The following is an 18,816-nucleotide window of genomic DNA, read 5'->3' as shown; positions in this document are numbered from 1 at the left end:
GGTGGAGCCAAGGCGGAGTCGGCAGTGGTCATCCCAGGTATAGCAGTGTGGCAAGAGGCGACCTCGTACCGTGATACAATAGTGGTCAGTGATACAGTTATAACGAACAGTGGTGAACAGTGCTAACTACTAACAGTGATACGATAGTGAACGTGGTTTACCACATTCACCCCTTGTTTAGAATTAAGTCCGGCGGGGTGAAGTGTACTACCAATTCTGGTAGGTCAGTCTGTCCGGAGGCTTCGTAAGCCTCTCCGATCGCCGCAGCGGTGGTGTTGCCTTATCCGGTGCTGGTGCCTTATCCGGTGTTGATGCTGGTGTTTGCGTGGTCGGCGAGGGCTCGTGGGGTTCCGGCATGCCGTCTACCTGGACTGAGGTTGGGGGGGGTGGTGGCGGTGTTTCCGGATCGGCTGAGGGTGCGAGGTCTCGTAGGGAGACAGTGTCCTCCCGCCCGTCTGGGTACGCCACGTAGGCGTACTGGGGGTTGGCGTGCAGGAGGTTCACCCTCTCGACCAGGGGGTCCGTTTTATGGGTCCTCACGTGTTTCCGCAGCCAGACCGGCCCCGGGGCGGTCAGCCAGGTTGGTAGAGTGGTTCCCGTAGTCGACTTCCTGGGGAAAACGAACATTCGTTCATGGGGGGTGGTGTTAGTGGCCGTGCAAAGTAATGACCGGATGGAGTGCAGCGCTGTCGTGAGGACTTCTTGCCAGCGGGAGGTTGGGAGGCCCTTAGACTTTAAGGCTAAGAGGACGGCCTTCCATACCGTCGCGTTCTCTCTTTCCACCTGACCGTTACCTCTGGGGTTGTAGCTGGTGGTCCTGCTTGCTGCAATACCTCTCTCTAGGAGGAATTGCCGGAGTTCCTCGCTCATGAAGGAGGAGCCCCGGTCGCTGTGTATATAGTTCGGGAACCCGAACAAGGCGAAGAGGGCATTCAGGCACTTAATGACCGTGCTACTGGTCATGTCGGGGCAGGGGAAGGCAAAGGGGAAACGGGAGTACTCATCAACGATGTTGAGGAAGTACACATTACGGTCAGAGGACGGGAGGGGCCCCTTAAAGTCGATGCTCAGGCGCTCGAAGGGGCGGGTGGCCTTGATCAGGCTTGCTCGGTCCGGCCTATAGAAGTGCGGTTTGCACTCCGCACAGGTCTGGCAGTTCCTGGTCATGGTCCTGACCTCCTCGATGGAGTAGGTCAGGTTGCGGGCCTTAATGAAATGGTAGAGTCTGGTGACTCCGGGGTGGCAGAGCTGGTCGTGGAGGGTCTGAAGCCTATCGATATGCGCGCTGGCGCATGTCATTCGTGAAAGGGCATCAGGGGATTCGTTCAGCTTGCCTGGCCGGTACAAGATCTCATAATCGTAGGTGGAGAGCTCGATTCTCCATCTCAAAATCTTGTCATTCTTGATTTTGCCCTTCAGCTTGTTATTAAACATGAAAGCCACCGAACGCTGGTCGGTGAGGAGGGTAAATCGTTTGCCTGCCAGGTAGTGCCTCCAGCGCCGTACTGCCTCCACGATCGCCTGGGCCTCTTTCTCGACCGACGAATGTCGGATCTCGGGGCCCTGTAGGGTCCTTGAGAAGAAGGCCACTGGCCTCCCCTCCTGGTTTAGGGTGGCGGCTAAGGCGAAGTCGGATGCGTCGCTCTCCACCTGAAAGGGGATGGACTCGTCCACTGCGTGCATCGTGGCCTTGGCTATGTCTCCCTTAATGAGGGAGAAGGCCGCGCACGCCTCCTCCGTGAGGGGGAAGGAAGTGGCTTTCAGGAGGGGTCTGGCTTTGTCCGCGTAATTGGGTACCCATTGGGCATAGTAGGCGAAAAGCCCCAGGGTTCTCCTAAGTGCTTTAGGGCAGTGGGGGAGGGGTAGCTCCATGAGGGGGCGCATTCTTTCTGGGTCGGGGCCGATGATTCCGTTCTCCACTACGCAGCCGAGGATGGCAAGGCGCGTGGTGTTAAACACGCATTTCTCCTTATTGTAGGTGAGGTTCAGCCGTTGGGCCGTACGGAGGAATTTCTCCAGATTCGCGTCATGTTCCTGCCGGTCGCGGCCGCAGATAGTGACGTTATCTAGGTAGGGGAATGTAGCCTGCAGTTCGTTCCGGTCAACCATCTGGTCCATCTCCCTTTGGAAGACCGAGACCCCATTAGTGACACCGAAGGGGACCCTAAGGAAGTGGTATAGGCGCCCATTCGCCTCGAAGGCGGTATACTGGCGGTCCTCAGGGTGGATAGGGAGTTGGTGGTAGGCCGACTTCAGGTCGATGGTCGAGAATACTTTATACTGTGCAATAAAATTGATATACCTATCAATTCCTCCAATAAAAGGCGAAGAGTTACGAAGGTGACTAAAGGTTTTTATTGACTAAATAACAGAGCCCACTCTCGTGGGTGATCCGATCCAAGCAGGAGGAATACCAGCCAGTCGCTCACCTTTATACCTGGCCTGGTGGGTGGAGCCAAGGCGGAGTCGGCAGTGGTCATCCCAGGTATAGCAGTGTGGCAAGAGGCGACCTCGTACCGTGATACAATAGTGGTCAGTGATACAGTTATAACGAACAGTGGTGAACAGTGCTAACTACTAACAGTGATACGATAGTGAACGTGGTTTACCACAGAGAGTAACTAAAGGCTTTTATTAACAAAAGAATGAAGGTCTGCCTCGAGTGGTCGAACGGTCCAGAAATACAAAGGGCTGGGGAGCAGTCACCTTTATACTAGGACTTGTGGGAGGAGTCAGCCGAGGCATGTCCAGGCATGTACACAGTGGAATACAAACAGTGGTTTACCACATTCACCCCTTGTTTAAAATTGAGTCCGGCGGGGTGAAGTGTATTAAAAGTTAGTGTATTGGAGTCTCTCCGGAGGTCTTGTCTGCCGCTGTGATCGGCGTGGCGACGGCAGGGGTAGTGGAGCTTCCGGCGTCGAGTCCTGCGTGGGCTGTGGCACAGGCGTGTCGTCCTCATAGATGTCGAGTGGGTCGCGGGGCCCAGGCCTGCCGTTTGCTGGGGCTGGATATCGGATCGTGGGGGGGGGGGGGGGGGGGGGTGGTGGTAGTGGGTTACTGCGGCCCCCGAGGGTGTAAGGTCTCTTATGGAGACTGTGTCCTCCTGCCCGTCCGGGTATGCAATGTAAGCATACTGGGGGTTGGCGTGGAGGAGGTCGACCCTCTCGACCAGGGGGTCCGTTTTATGGGTCCTCACGTGCCTTCTCAGTAGGACCGGCCCTGGGGACGTCAGCCATGGCGGTAGCGATGTCCCCGATGTGGACTTCCTTGGGAAGACAAACATTTTCTCATGAGGGGTGCTGTTAGTGGCAGTGCAGAGCAGTGACCGAATAGAGTGGAGCGCATCGGGGAGCACATCCTGCCAGCGGGAGGTTGGAAGGCCCCTAGACTTTAAGGCTAGCAGGGCGGCCTTCCAAACTGTCGCATTTTCTCTTTCCACCTGTCCGTTCCCCCGGGGGTTGTAACTGGTGGTCCTGCTTGTGGCAATACCCCTAGTTAGCAGGTACTGACGGAGTTCGTCGCTCATAAACGATGAGCCCCGGTCGCTATGGATATAGCTGGGGAAACCGAACAGGGTGAAGAGGTCGTTCAGACATTTAATGACCGTGGCACTGGTCATGTCCGGGCAGGGGATGGCGAACGGGAAACGGGAGTACTCATCAATAATATTGAGGAAGTACACATTGCGGTCGGAGGAGGGGAGAGGCCCTTTAAAATCGGCGCTCGAAGGGGCGAGTGGCTTTTATCAGGTGGGCCCTGTCTGGTCTATAAAAGTGCGGTTTGCACTCAGCGCAGACTTGGCAGTTCCTGGTCATGGTCCTGACCTCCTCAATAGAGTAAGGCAGGTTGCGGGCCTTGATGAAGTGGAAGAACCTGGTGACCCCCGGGTGGCAGAGGTCATTGTGGAGGGCCCGCAGTCTATCGATCTGCGCGCTGGCGCAGGTGCCACGCGATAGCGCATCCGGGGGTTCATTGAGCTTCCCGGGCCGGTACAAGATCTCGTAATTGTAGGTGGAAAGTTCGATTCTCCACCTCAAGATCTTGTCATTTTTGATTTTGCCCCTCTGCTTGTTAAACATGAAAGCAACTGAACGTTGGTCAGTGAGCAGGGTAAATCGTTTTCCGGCCAGGTAGTGCCTCCAATGACGCACAGCCTCCACAATCGCCTGGGCCTCCTTCTCAACAGCGGAGTGTCTGGTCTCCGGGCCTTGGAGGGTTCGTGAAAAGAAGGCCACGGGTCTCCCCGCCTGATTGAGGGTAGCGGCCAGGGCAAAGTCGGACGCGTCGCTTTCCACCTGGAAGGGGATGGATTCGTCCACTGCGTGCATGGTGGCTTTGGCAATGTCTTCCTTGATACGGTGGAAGGCTAAGCGGGCCTCTGCCGTCAAGGGAAAAGAGGTGGACTTGATCAGCGGATGGGCCTTGTCCGCATAGTAGGGGACCCACTGGGCATAATAGGAGAAAAACCCTAGGCACCTCTTCAGGGCCTTGAGGCAGTGGGGCAGTGGGAGTTCCATAAGGGGACGCATCCGGTCGGGGTCGGGGCCGATGACTCCGTGTTCCACAACACAGCCGAGGATGGCGAGGCGGTTTGTGCGGAATATGCACTTCTCCTTGTTATATGTCAGGTTCAGGAGTTGGGCGGTGCGGAGGAATTTTTCGAGGTTTGCGTCATGGTCCTGCAAGTCACGGCCGCAGATGGTCACATTGTCCAGATATGGGAAAGTGGCCTGCAACGCATTTTGATCTACCATCCGGTCCATCTCCCTTTGGAAGACGGAGACCCCATTGGTGACGCCAAAGGGAACCCTAAGGAAGTGATAGAGGCGGCCGTTTGCCTCAAAGGCAGTATACTGGCGGTCCTCAGGGCGGATAGGGAGCTGGTGGTACGCTGATTTCAGGTCAATGGTCGAGAAGACGCGGTACTGCGCGCTCTGGTTGACCATATCAGCTATGCGGGGGAGTGGGTAGGCGTCCAGCAGGGTGTAGCGATTTATTGTCTGGCTGTAGTCGATGACCAGGCGCTGCTTCTCGCCGGTCTTAACGACCACAACCTGAGCTCGCCAGGGGCTGGTGCTGCCCTCAATAATCCCTTCCTTCAGGAGCCGCTCCACTTCGGTTTTAATGAAAACCCTGTCCCTGGCACTGTATCGCCTGCTCTTTGTGGCGATGGGCTTACAGTCGGGGGTGAGGTTAGCAAACAGTGGGGGGGGGGGGGGTGACTCTGAGTGTGGAGAGGTTGCACCTGGTGCGCGGCAGGCAATTTGGGAGCTGCTGGCTGCGGACTGTGAGTGGGGGTAGGGGTCCACCGTACGCCATCGTAACACTTTTAAGGTGGCACTGAAAATCTAACCCCAGCAGGACGGCAGCGCAGAGGTCGGGCAGGACCAGAAGTTTAAAATGATCGTACACGGTCCCGTCTACTACGAGTGTTACTACGCAGTAGCCGCCGATGTCCGCCGACTGGGACTCGGAGGCCATAGAAATCCGCTGGTGCGCAGGCAGGACTGGGAGAGAGCAACGCCGCACTGTGTCGGGGTGGATGAAGCTCTCCGTGCTCCCAGAGTCAAAAAGGCAGATTGTATCGTGACCATTTACCTTAATGTCCATTGTGGAACTGGCCAGCTGGTGCGGTCTCGCTTGGTCCAGTGTAACGGATGCCAGCGTAGGGGTCGGTGTGTCGCTGCGGGTATCAGATGAGGCGGTGTTGGGGGCCTGCTGCGTTCCGGCTGTCGTCCAAGATGGCGGCGTCCATGATCCCCATGTGGCTGGAGGCGTCCAAAATGGCTGCTGTACCGGTGGTTCGCACACGGCCGGGGAGGCCCAAGATGGCGGCCCGCATGGCCCACACGCGGCGCTGCTGGGGTTCGGGGTGGCTTTGGCCCTGCAGACGTTAGCGTAGTGTCCCTTCTTCCCGCAGCCCGAGCAGATCGCGTTCTTCGCCGGGCAGCGCGCTCTGGGGTGTTTTGCCTGGCCACAGAAGTAGTATTTCTGGCCTTGGGGCACTGCTGTCTGGCCTTGGGATACTGCTGCGGTAGTTGGGCCATGGCTGGGGTGGCACGGCGCTATGAGGCGGTCCTACCGTGTCCCAGGCTGTCATTCCCCGCGGCGTCCACGGTGCAGAGGAGTAGGCATCCATGCCCCGGTAGGCTGCATCCAATGATAGTGCGAGTTCAGAGGCCTTGTTGAGGTCGAGGTCACTCTGCTCCAACAGTCGCTGTCGGGTGTAATTGGATCTGTGGCCCGCTACAAAAGCGTCCCGGATAAGTTCCTCTGTACACGGCGGCCTTTAAATCCTTACAACCACAGGCCCGGCCAAGCACAGACAGTGCCTGAAGGTATTCCACGGTCGATTCCCCAGGTTGTTGTTTACGACTCCCCAGAAGGTGCCTGGCGTACACTTCGTTCACTGGGCGCGTGTACTGGTCCTTGAGGAGCTTGATAGCGTCCGCGTACGAGGTCGCGTCTTGGATGACCGAGTACACTCGGTGGTTCACTTTGGAGGTCAGGACATCCAGTTTGTCCTCGTCCGATTTGATTGCTGCGGAGGCGGTCAGGAATTTTTCGAAACACTTAAGCCAGTGAGTAAACTTGGTGGGTGAGTCCGCCTCCCGATGATCTAAGTCCAGGCATGCTGGTGTGAGGACCTTCTCCATTATAAAAATTTTGTTAATAAAATTGATGCGCTATCAATTACTCATAAAAGACTGAGAGTTAAGAGAGTAACTAAAGGCTTTTATTAACAAAAGAATGAAGGTCTACCTCGAGTGGTCGACCGGTCCAGAAATACAAAGGGCTGGGCAGCAGTCACCTTTATACTAGGACTTGTGGGAGGAGTCAGCCGAGGCATGTCCAGGCATGTACACAGTGGAATACAAACAGTGGTTTACCACATCAAGGAAGTGGTTTCAGTGGATGAAACAAAAGTTGCTAGCACTCCAAGGGGTTAAGCCGCCAGAAATTTTACTTCCACATCCTCTCTAACTAAAGGGCATTAAAATGTAATGGTCCACTAAAGAGAATTTATAGCTGATACCTGATAGGAATTCCATGTCTGATTATGTAATTAAGAGGCTTGCATATGGTGTATCATATATTACATCTGTTTGCAGCAGAAAAATGATCACTCAGAAAATGTATTTTTCTGATTGAACCAATCATTCAAATTCTAAATATTTCATAACCTAATACTTCATAAGCTAAATATTTATGTCCATTTGTGTATCAATTTTTTTTTTAATTTGCTGAGTTGTGCCTTTTTTCTTTTGATTTGTTCATTGCACACTTGAATCCATAAGCTTAATCCTGCCTTGAGCATTTGGAAACGAAGTGGAGTAAAGTGGTTAAAATGTTTATTTTCTGTAAAATATTTTATTCCTGGCGTCCTAGCATAAGACCAGTAATCCTCCCTCAACCAGTACCTCTCAAAAACAGATTAACTGGTCATTCACCATATTATAGTTTCTGGGATGCTGTGATGCTCAGAGCCTGTTGCCTTTGCAAGATAAGTTACTGCCTTTCAAAACAAGTTTATTGTACTCAACTCCTCAGTGTAAGACATAGGTTTTCTTGTTATCAGTTTGTCTTCATGAATGTAATAAATTAATCATTTCACTGATCTCCATTGATTAAACTCTAAATAATTTATTTAAAGATTTGCCTTTGTCGATGGATTGGACCCTCCTATCCTTGACATGGGCCTAATTGTGTATAAAATTAAAGATTCAAAATACTTGATAGTTATGATTCAGTTGAAGTTTCCAAAAATGTTTGTGTTCACGCACTCCCCTTTCTTTGTATATTAGCACAGTAACAATATAAGCCTTTTAAACAAGCTCCAGAAGTCCATCTTCTATTTTATTTGCTTCTATTTTCCCAAAGGAGTATTATTACTGTGTTTCCTATTGTGTACTTTATTCTTGTTACTGTAAACTGCACCACCCTCTCTCCAAAGCCTTTCAGTTCAAAGTTTAAAGTACATTGAAAGGCTACATCGTGCACTTTTATTTGAACTGTAAAATGAATAGTACAGTGTGCAATATGGAAGTGACATTACCCAATCTTTTCTAGGTACTTAAATCACAAATATGGTGCTGATGAAACCATCCAGCAATGGAACAAGAAATATCATGAAGTATGCAATGCACTGGATATGGTTGGCTTTCTTGAGCAGGTAAATCAGCTGCATTTCCAGAAACTTCTGAACTGGTGCTCAACATGAAATTTCTCATTGACATTTGCGTATTTCACATAAGAACATAAGAATTAGGAGCAGGAGTAGGCCATGCGGCCCCTTGAGCCTGCTCCGCCATTCAGTAACACCATGGCTGATCTTCGACCTCCACTCCACTTTCTCACCATGTCCCTTGATTCCCCATGAGTCCAAAAATCTATCTATCTCGGCCTTGAATATATTCAACGCCATTAGCCTTCCTAATTGCTTGCTAACTTTGTGTTTCCTGTACGAGGACACTTGAATCTCTCTGAACACCAACATTTAATAGTTTCTCACCATTTAAAAAAATATTCTGTTTTTCTATTCTTCCTACCAAAGTGAATAACCTCACATTTCTTCACAATATACTCCATCTGCCACCTTATTGCACTCACTTAACCTGTCTATATCCCTTCGGGTAGAGAATTCCAAAGATTCACAATCCTCTGAGTGAAGAAATTCCTCCTCATTTCAGTTTTAAATGGCTGACCCCTTATCCTGAGCCTATGCCCTCTAGTTCTAGACTCTCCAGCCAGGGGAAACAACCCCTCATCATCTACCCTGTCAATCCCCCTCAATGTCTTCTATGTTTCAATGAGATCACCTCTCATTCTTCTAAACTCCAGAGAGGATAGGCCCAATCGACTCGATCTCTCCTCCTAGGACAGCCCTCTCATCCCAGGGATCACTCTAGTGAATCTCGTTGCACCACCTCTAAGGCAAGTATGACCTTTCTCAGATAAGGAGACCAAAACTGTGCACAGTACTCCAGGTGTGGTCTCACCAAGGCCCTGTACAATTGTAGTAACACTTCTTTACTCTTGTACTCCAAACCCCTTGCAATAAAGGCCAACATGCCATTTGCCTTCCTAATTGCTTGCTAACTTTGTGTTTCCTGTGCGAGGGCACTCTAATCTCTCTGAATACCAACATTTAACAGTTTCTCACCATTTAAAAAAAAAAATTCTGTTTTTCTATTAATCGTACCAAAGTGAATAACCTTACATTTCCTCACATTATACTCAATCTGCTACCTTATTGCCCACTCACTTAAGCTGTCTATATCCCTTTGCAGGCTCTTTCTGTCCTCTTCACAGCTTACTTTCGCACCTAGCTTTGTATCATCAGCAAACTTGGATACATTGCACTCGGTCCCTTCATCTAAGTCATTAATATCGATTGTATATAGCTGAGGCCCAAGCACTGATCCTTGTGGCACCCCACTAGTTACAGCCTGCCAACCGGAAAATGGCCCGTTTATCCTTACTCTTTGTTTTCTGTCCGTTAAACAGTCCTCTATCCATGCTAATATATTACCCCAACCCCATGAGCCTGTTAGCTTGCATAGCAACCTTTTATGTAGCACCTTATCGAATGTCTTTTGGAAATCCAAATATACTACCTCTACTGGTTCCCCTTTATCTACCCTGCTAGTTACATCCTCAAAAAAACTCTTAATAAATTTGTTAAACATGATTTACCTTTCATAAGACCATGTTGACTCTGCCTAATCATATTATGATTTTCTAAGTGCCCTGTTACCACTTCCTTAATAGATTCCAGCATGTTCCCAATGACTGATGTCAGGCTAACTGGCCTGAAGTTCCCTGTTTTCTCTCTGCCTCCTTTCTTGAATAGCGGGGTTACATTTGCTACCTTCCAATCTGCTGGGACCATTCTAGAATCTAGGGAATTTTTGAAGATCACAACCAATGCATCCACTATCTCTGCAGCCATCTCTTTTAGAACTGGAGGATGTAGGCCATCAGGTCTGGGGGATTTGTCGGCTATTAGTCCCATTAGTTTCTCGAGTACTTTTTCTCCACTGATATTAATTACTTTAAGTTCCTCATTCTTATTAGCCCCGTGGTTCCCCACTATATTTTTGGTATGCTTTTTGTGTCTTCTACTGTGAAGACAGATACAAAATATTTGTTTAACGTCTCTGCCATTTCCTTATTCCCCATTCTAATTTCACATGTCTTGGCCTCTGAGGGACCAATGCTTACTTTTGCTAGTCTCATCCTTTTTACATACTTGTAGAAGCTCTTACAATCTGTTTTTATATTTCTTGCTAGTTTACTCTCATTCTATTTTCTCCTTATTTATCAATTTTTTTGGTCCTCCTTTGCTGGTTTCTAAAGCTCGCCCAATCCTCAGCCTTGCTACTATTCTTTGCAACATTATAAGCCTCTTTTGATCTAATACTATCCTTAACTTCTTTAGTTAGCTCTGGATGGATCCCTTTTCCTGAGGAGTTTTTATTTTTCAATGGAATGTATATTCGTTGAGAATATTGCAATATTTCTTTAAATGTTTGCCACTGTTTATCTACCATCATATCTTTTAATCTAATTTTCCAATCTACCTTAGCCAACTCAGCCCTCATACCTATGTAATTGACTTTATTTAAGTTTAAGGGCGCGAATTTCCAAGCCCTGTGGAGGCGGGAGTGGTGAGAAAATTGCAGAAGCGGGGGGCAGGAGCCCATCCAGCCCCCAACCCGCCTCCGTGCCAATGTCCCAGGAGGCGGGTATCCGACTTGTGCTGGTAGCCGCCTCCCCGAGGCGGGAAGGGGATTAGTGCCAATTAACTGCCTATTAACAGGTAGTTAACAGGCATTTTTTTGCCTAATCCCTATTTTTAGCCCTGAAGTGTGGGCTTCCCGACGGCTCCGAACCACGCCAAGTTAGTGAGGCGGACCGTCAGCCTGAAGGGGTTGGAGGGGTCGAGATGTCCGATGTGCAGGTAAGTGATGGGTGCATGTGTGCAGAGGTAAGTGTAAAGTGTTTTAATAAGTTTTACTTACCTTTACTTCCTCCTGCAGGCTTCCTTCCTTCAGTTCTCGGGAGTCCCTCAGTTCACCAGCACAGAAAGCAGAATGGCCGCTGAACTGTCAAAAGCTGCAGCATTCTGCTTTCTGGTCTGGAGAGATCTCTAACTGAGTCTGAGTAGAAGGACTCGAGTTAGAAGACAGATTGTCAGTGTTTGACAGCTTCACAGAGCTGTCAAAAGCTGATTTTTCATCTGTCAAAAGCTCTTGACAGATGAAATGTCAATCACTGACGTCACCAGTAACCAGGTGTCCCTTAATTGGCCTGCTGTGCCCGCTGGGCGGGCTTAATAAGGTCAATCAAGGGAAAATAGCGTGGGTTGGCCACAAGTCGATGGAGACGGGACTACAACCCAAAAAGTGGGAGTGCCACCTCCATCACGTCCCCATTGACAAAATCCAGCCCTAAGACACTCTCTTTTTGGATTGAAGTATTTCACTCTCAAACTTAACATGAAATATTAATCATATTATCATTACTCTTCCCCATAGGATCCTTCATTGAGATTACTAATTAACTCTACCTCGTTACACAATACAAGATCTAAAATAGCCTGTTCCCTGGTTGGTTCCATGACGTATTGTTCTAGGAAATTGTCCCGAATGCATTCCATGAACTCCTCCAGACTCTCTCTGCCAATTTGATTTGCCTAGTCTATATGAAGATTAAAGACCCCATGATTATTGCATTCCCTTTGTTACAAGCTCCTGTTATTTGTTGATTAATACTCTGCCCAATGGTACAGCTACTGTTAGGGGGCCTATAAACTATTCCCACCAGTGTTTTCTGCCCCTTGTTATTTCTTATCTCCACCCATACTGATTCTACTTCCTGATCTTCCGAGCCAAGATCCTTTCTCACTACTGTCCTTATGTCATCCTTTATTATCAGGGCTACCCCTGCACCTTGTCCATTCTGCCTGTCTTTTCTAAATGTCAAGTACCCTGGAATATTTAGTTCCCAACCTTGGTCACCTTGCAACCACATCTCTGTAATGGCTATTAGATCAAAGCCATTTATCTCTATAGTATTTTGGGGACCAAAGGAATTGGGTATATCCAAACCAGAGGTACTGTGGTGCTATTTTCTGTAAATAGTATTTTGAAATGTATTTCCATACTTGGGCCTAGAAATTCAGTATAGCCACGTTCGGGGCGCTACAGTCGGGCGGCCGCTAAAGTTTGCGCCCGGCGCAAGTTCGCGCCACCTTCGCCGATATTCAGTCGCATCGCCCCAAGAGGTTGCTGCTGCGCTAAAACAGGCGATGCACGACTATCATTAGGCGCTAAGCCGGCGGTCCGGGGCGATACCCTCGAGGGCGGGCGCAGCGCAGGTGCGGCGAGTTGCTGATTGACGGCAGACACTCTGGCACCGGTCAGCTCTTAAAGGGGGAGGGTGGACTTGTCTGGCTGCCATGCCCTGCGCACTGCAGCCCTGAAGCAAGGCCTGACCAATGCTGGTTCATCAGTTCCACGCCCTGGACCATGGGGAAGCCCGCTATTCTTCCAAATCCCATTGTACGCTCTTGCTGCTTGTCCAGGGTCATGGGGAAGGAGATGTACTGACGTCTCCTTCTGAAAAGGGCATTGTTCACCTGTCGGATGCAGCAATGTACCGCGAACTGGGAGATGTTGGCAATGTCCCCAGTAGCGGATTGGAAGGAGCCGGTGGCATAGAAGTTGAGAGCCACCGTCACCTTCACTGCCACCAACAGAGACGTCCTGCTCCTCAGCTGTGGCTGCAGATCTCTGTGAAGCAGGTGGCAGATCTCAGTGACCACCTCCCTTCTGAATCGCAGCCTCCGAACACACTGCTCCTCAGACATGTTCAGATATGAGAACTGCTGGCGGTATACCCTGGGTGGGTAAGGCCTCCTGTGCTGACACCTGTTGGCCCTTCTCCGTCTGGCCATGACTGGCACTCTCTCACGGCGTCTCTGATCCCTTTGAATGCAATGCAGAAAGCCAACGTTTCCACCCATTGTAGCCCCCATTACAGTATATGTGGCGACTCAAGGCTGTGGCACTGAAAGTGAAATCCAAGTGCAAAGCTCTGGCCTGAAGCCAGAAGTACCTGTGCGAGCGCTGAGTCAAAGCAGAAAGCTCTCTGCCTTTGTCTCTCACACAGAAGGATTGGCACAAAATGGCTGTCACTTATAATGCAGGAGGAGTCCCCTTTAAATAGCGCACCCCGCAGCGACTGGGAACCGTTCCCCTCTACCAGTCGCTGGGGGCGCCAGGCGCAGAGAAGGGCAGCACCACTGAAGTTCCAGTTTGGGGCGCACAAAGGGTGTTGCACGATGAAATGACGTCAGGATCTGCGCACGCAGCTGAGCGCGCGCAAAGACTTTGCGCCGACGCTAAATCTCTAGTGAAGTTGGGGAGAGGCGCAGATCGCGCTGCGCCTGGCCGCTAGCCGCCTATCGCCCAACATCTCCTCCTCCTAAGGCGCTACCGGCTGGCGCAAGCAACTGAATTTCTAGGCCTTGATCTCTACCCAACAACAACTTGCACTTATCTAGCACTTTAAACATACAAGATATCTCGAGGTGCTTTACAGAAGAAAGAAATAATGAGGAATGGATGAGAGAGAAGTTAGGAGAGGTGACTGAAGACTAGGTCAAAAATAATGTAGATATTTGATCATAGAATCATAGAAAGTTACAACACGGAAGGAGGCCATTTTGGCCCATCGTGTCCGCGCCGGCCAACAAAGAGCTATCCAGCCTAATCCCACTTCCCAGCTCTTGGTCCGTAGCCCTGCAGGTTACAGCATCCCAAGTGCACATCCAAGTGCTTTTTAAATGTGGTTAGGGTTCCTGCCTCTACCACCCTTTCAGGTAATGAGTTCCAGACCCCCACAACCCCCTGGGTGAAAAAATTTCCTTTTAAATCCCCACTAAACCTTCCACCAATTATTTTAATTTTTTCCCCCTGGTTTTTGACCCCCTCTGCTAAGGGAAATAGGTCCTTTCTATCCATTTTATCTATGACCCTCATAATTTTATACTCAGCCTCCCTCGGCCTCCTCTGTTCCAAGGAAAAGAAACCCAGCCTATCCAGTCTTTCCTCATAGCTAAGATTCTCTACTCCCAGCAACATCCTTGTAAATCTCCTCTGTACCCTCTCTAGTGCAATCACATCTTTCCTGTAATGTGGTGACCAGAACTGCACGCAGTACTCTAGCTGAGGCCTAACTAGTGTTTTATACAGTTGAAGCATAACCCCCCTGCTCTTGTATTCTATGCCACAATTAATAAAGGCAAGCATGTGTATCAGAAGGTGGTCACACCTATGAAGTTAATTAATTCAGATGTAGCCCATGGTCAGGGACAGGACGGTGTGACTACGAGCGAGGCAGGTACGGGGATCCAGGAGGTAGTGTTGGAGGAGCCGCAGCCCTTGCTCTTGTCCAACAGGTTCGAGGTTCTTACTCCCTGTGGGGACGGGAGCAGGGGCTGCAGGGAGGATGAGCAACCTGGCCACAGCACCGTGGAACGGGGGGCCATTCAAGAGGGGGGAGTAAATAGAAATGTTGTAGTGGTAGGGGATAGTATTATTAGGGGGATAGATAGAGTTCTCTGCAGCCAAGAGCGAGAGTCCCGTAGGCTGTGTTGCCTACCCGGTGCCAGGGTTAAGGACATCTCCTCTGGGCTGGAAAGAAACTTGCAGTGGGAGGGGGTGGATCCAGTCGTCGTGGTCCATGTTGGTACAAACGACCTAGATAGGACTAGGAAGCCGGTTCTGTTAAAGGAGTATGAGCAGCTAGGGGTCAAATTAAAAAAACAGAACCTCAAGGGTAATAATCTCTGGATTATTACCTGAGCCACGAGCGAATTTGGCTAGGACAAATAAAATAAGAGAGTTAAATGCATGGCTCAAAGACTGGTGTGGGAGAAATGGGTTTTGCTTCCTGGGACACTGGCACCAGTACTGGGGCAGGAGAGAGCTGTTCCGTTGGGACGGGCTTCACTTGGCCAGTGCTGGGACTAGAGTCCTGGCGGATCATATAACTAGGGCTGTAGAGAGGGCTTTAAACTAACTAGTGGGGGGGAGGTTCCGAGAGAGCAAATAATAAAAATGACAACAGAGAAGGTCATAGACTTAGGTAGCAGTGGGGAAATTAAAAACCAGAGCATGCCAGGAAGGGGCAGAAGGTATGGAGTAAAAGGTAAAGTAATAAAAAGGGCAAAAGCAGGAACTAAGTGTCACAAAACACATTTGAAAGTTCTCTATCTGAATGCACGTAGCATTCGTAACAAAATAGACGAGTTAATGGCACAAATAGCTACATATGGGTATGATCTTGTGGCCATTACAGAAACATGGCTGCAGGGTGACGATGCCTGGGAATTAAACATACCAGGTTATTTAACGATCAGGAAGGACAGGCAGGAAGGAAGGGGAGGTGGGGTGGCTATGTTAATAAAGGAAGGAATCACTGTAATACAGAGAAATGATATTGGGTCAAAAGATCAGGATAATGAAACAGTTTGGGTGGAGATAAGGAATAATAAGGGGGAAAAAAACACTAGTGGGCGTAGTCTATAGGCCTCCGAACAGTTGCAACTCAGTTGGACGGAGTATCAATCAGGAAATAGTCGAGGCTTGTAATAAGGGAACATCTATAATTATGGGGGATTTTAACTATCATATTAATTGGACAAATCAAATTGGGCAGGGCTGCCTTGAGGATGAGTTCATTGAGTGTATTAGGGATGGGTTTCTTGAGCAGTATGTAACTGAACCGACCAGGGGGCAAGCAACCTTAGATCTGGTCCTGTGTAACGAGACAGGATTAATTAAAAATGTCCTAGTAAAGGATCCCCTTGGAATGAGTGACCATAACATGGTTGAATTCCATATTCAATTAGAGGGTGAAGTGGTTGGATCTCAAACAAGTGTGCTAAGCTTGAATAAAGGAGACTATGAAGGTATGAGAGCGGAATTGAGTAAAGTGGATTGGGAAAATAGATTAAAGGGTAAGACGATACATGATCAGTGGTGTACATTTAAGGAGTTATTTTACAACTTCAAAAATAAATATATTCCACTGAGAAGAAAAGGGTGTAAAAGAAAAGACAGCCATCCGTGGCTAAGTAAAGAAATTAAGGATAGTATTCGACTAAAAACAAGGGCATATAAGGTAGCCAAATCTAGTGGGAGGATAGAGGATTGGGAAAACTTTAAAAGACAGCAAAAAATAACAAAAAGATTGATTAAGAAAGGGAAGATAGATTATGAAAGTAAATTAGCAAAAAATATAAAAACAGATAGTAAGAGTTTTTATAGTTATATAAAAAGAAAAAGGGTGGCTAAAGTAAATGTTGGTCCCTTAGAGGATGAGACCGGGAAATTAATGGTGGGAAATATGGAGATGGCAAAAACACTGAATATTTTGTATCAGTCTTTACAGTAGAGGACACTAAGAATATCCCAACACTGGACAAACAGGGGGCTATAGGGGCGGAGGAGCTAAACACGATCAAAATCACTAAGGAAGTGGTACTCGGTAAAATAATGGGACTCGAGGCGGATAAATCACCTGGACCTGATGGCTTACATCCTAGGGTCTTGAGGGAAGTAGCGGTAGGGATTGTGGATGCATTGGTAATAATCTTCCAAAACTCCCTGGACTCAGCAAAGGTCCCGGCAGACTGGAAAACTGCTAATGTAACACCCTTATTTAAAAAGGGCAGTAGACAGAAGGCTGGAAACTATAGACCGGTTAGCCTAACATCTGTGGTAGGTAAAATTTTGGAGTCCATTATTAAGGAGCCAGTAACAGGACATTTGGATAATCATAATTTAATAAGACAAAGTCAGCATGGTTTTATGAAGGGGAAGTCATGTTTGACAAATTTGCTGGAGTTCTTTGAGGAAGTAACATCTAGGGTGGATAAAGGTGAACCAGTGGACGTAGTGTATTTAGACTTCCAAAAGGCATTTGACAAGGTGCCACACAAAAGATTATTGCTTAAGATAAAAAATCACGGAATTGGGGGTAATATTCTGGCATCGATAGAGGATTGGCTATCTAACAGAAGGCAGAGAGTTGGGATAAATGGTTCATTCTCAGACTGGCAATCAGTAACCAGTGGTGTTCCACAGGGGTCAGTGCTGGGTCCCCAACTCTTTACAATCTATATTAACGATTTGGAGGAGGGGACCGAGTGTAACATATCAAAGTTTGCAGATGATACTAAGATGGGAGGGAAAGTAGTGAGTGAGGAGGACATAAAAAACCTGCAAGGGGACATAGACAGGCTAAGTAAGTGGGCAGAGATTTGGCAGATGGAATACAATACTGGAAAGTGTGAGGTTATGCACTTTGGCAGGAAAAATCATAGAGCAAGTTATTATCTTAATGGCAAGAAACTGGAAAGTACTGAAGTATAAAGGGATCTGCGGGTCCTGGTGCACAAAACTCAAAAGGTTAGTATGCAGGTGCCGCAAGTGATCAAGAAGGCCAATGGAATGTTGGCTTTCATTGCTAGGGGGATAGAATATAAAAATAGGGAGGTATTGCTTCAGTTGTACAAGGTATTGGTGAGACTGCACCTGGAATACTGCATACAGTTTTGGTGTCCATACTTAAGAAAAGACATACTTGCTCTCGAGTCAGTACAAAGAAGGTTCACTCGGTTAATCCCGGGGATGAGGGGATGGACATATGAGGAGAGGTTGAGTAGATTGGGACTCTACTCATTGGAGTTCAGAAGAATGAGAGGCGATCTTATTGAAACATATAAGATTGTGAAGGGGGTGGATGCGGGGAGGATGTTCCCGATGATGGGTGAAACTAGAACTAGGGGGCATTGTCTTAGAATAAGGGGCTGCTCTTTCAAAACTGAGATGAGGAGGAACTACTTCACTCAGAGGGTGGTAGGTCCATGGAATATGCTGCCCCAAAAAGCTGTCGAAGCTACATCATTACATAAATTTAAAACAGAAATGGACAGTTTCCTAGAAGAAAAGGGAATTAAGGGTTACGGGGAGTGGGCAGGAATTTGGACATGAGTCTAGGTTCGGATCGGTCATGGCCCTGTGGGTAGCGGAGCGGGCCCAGGGGCCGTGTAGCCTGATCCTGCTCCTGTTTCGTGTGTCTAATTCTGTTAGATTCAGGAGATAGTCCTGTGATAGTGGATTGGCGGTTAGGATCAGATCAGCCATGATCTTATTGAATGGCGGAGCAGGCTCGAGGGGCCGATTGGCCTACTCCTGCTCCTATTTCTTATGTTCATTCCGTATGCCTTCTTAACCACCTTATCTACCTGGCCTGCTACCTTCAGGGATCTGTGGACATGCACTCCAAGGTCCCTTTGTTCCTCTACTGTGTCCTACCATTTAATGTGCATTCCCTTTCCTTGTTAGCCCTCCCCAAATGCATTACCTCACTTCTCCAGATTGAATTCCATTTGCCACTGTTCTGCCCACCTGACCCATTTATTGATATCTTCCTGCAGTTTACAGCTTCCTTCTTCAGTATCAACCACATAGCCGATTTTAGTATCATCTGCAAACTTCTTAATCATACCCCCTATATTCAAGTCTGGATCGTTGATATTGTAGTGTATGTACTTTGCAGAAGGAACTATATTCTGCAGCCCCTGTATACTGCAGTACCAGTAGTGACCACCCCTGTATATAAGCCTGTGTAGTAACTTTGCATAGTTAGTTCCAGTTTGTCTCCACTCAGTAAAGACCTGTTATAACCAACTCCTGCAGCCCGTGTCTCAATTACACACGGACATAATAGATATAT

The 18,816-nt window shown here is 48.5% G+C and overlaps 1 protein-coding gene across 3 annotated transcripts in view; it reads left to right on the top strand.

Moving 5' to 3' along the window:
• The window catches only part of unm_sa41569 (un-named sa41569), a 240,318-nt gene that overhangs the window by 130,711 nt on the left and 90,791 nt on the right, over positions 1-18,816 (top strand). For all 3 annotated transcript variants that reach the window (XM_085973470.1, XM_085973465.1, XM_085973479.1), the window contains exon 7: positions 8,074-8,176. In XM_085973470.1, the coding sequence (XP_085829596.1) occupies positions 8,074-8,176 (103 nt within the window). The remainder of the gene's footprint in view (positions 1-8,073; positions 8,177-18,816) is intronic.

This window comes from Somniosus microcephalus, chromosome 2, assembly GCF_052327205.1.
Source record: "Somniosus microcephalus isolate GS21.2 chromosome 2, FLI_Smic_1.0, whole genome shotgun sequence".
Classification (NCBI taxonomy): Eukaryota; Metazoa; Chordata; class Chondrichthyes; order Squaliformes; family Somniosidae; genus Somniosus; species Somniosus microcephalus.
Note: the sequence above shows the minus strand (reverse complement) of the source record. Positions and strands in the feature narration are given on the sequence as shown.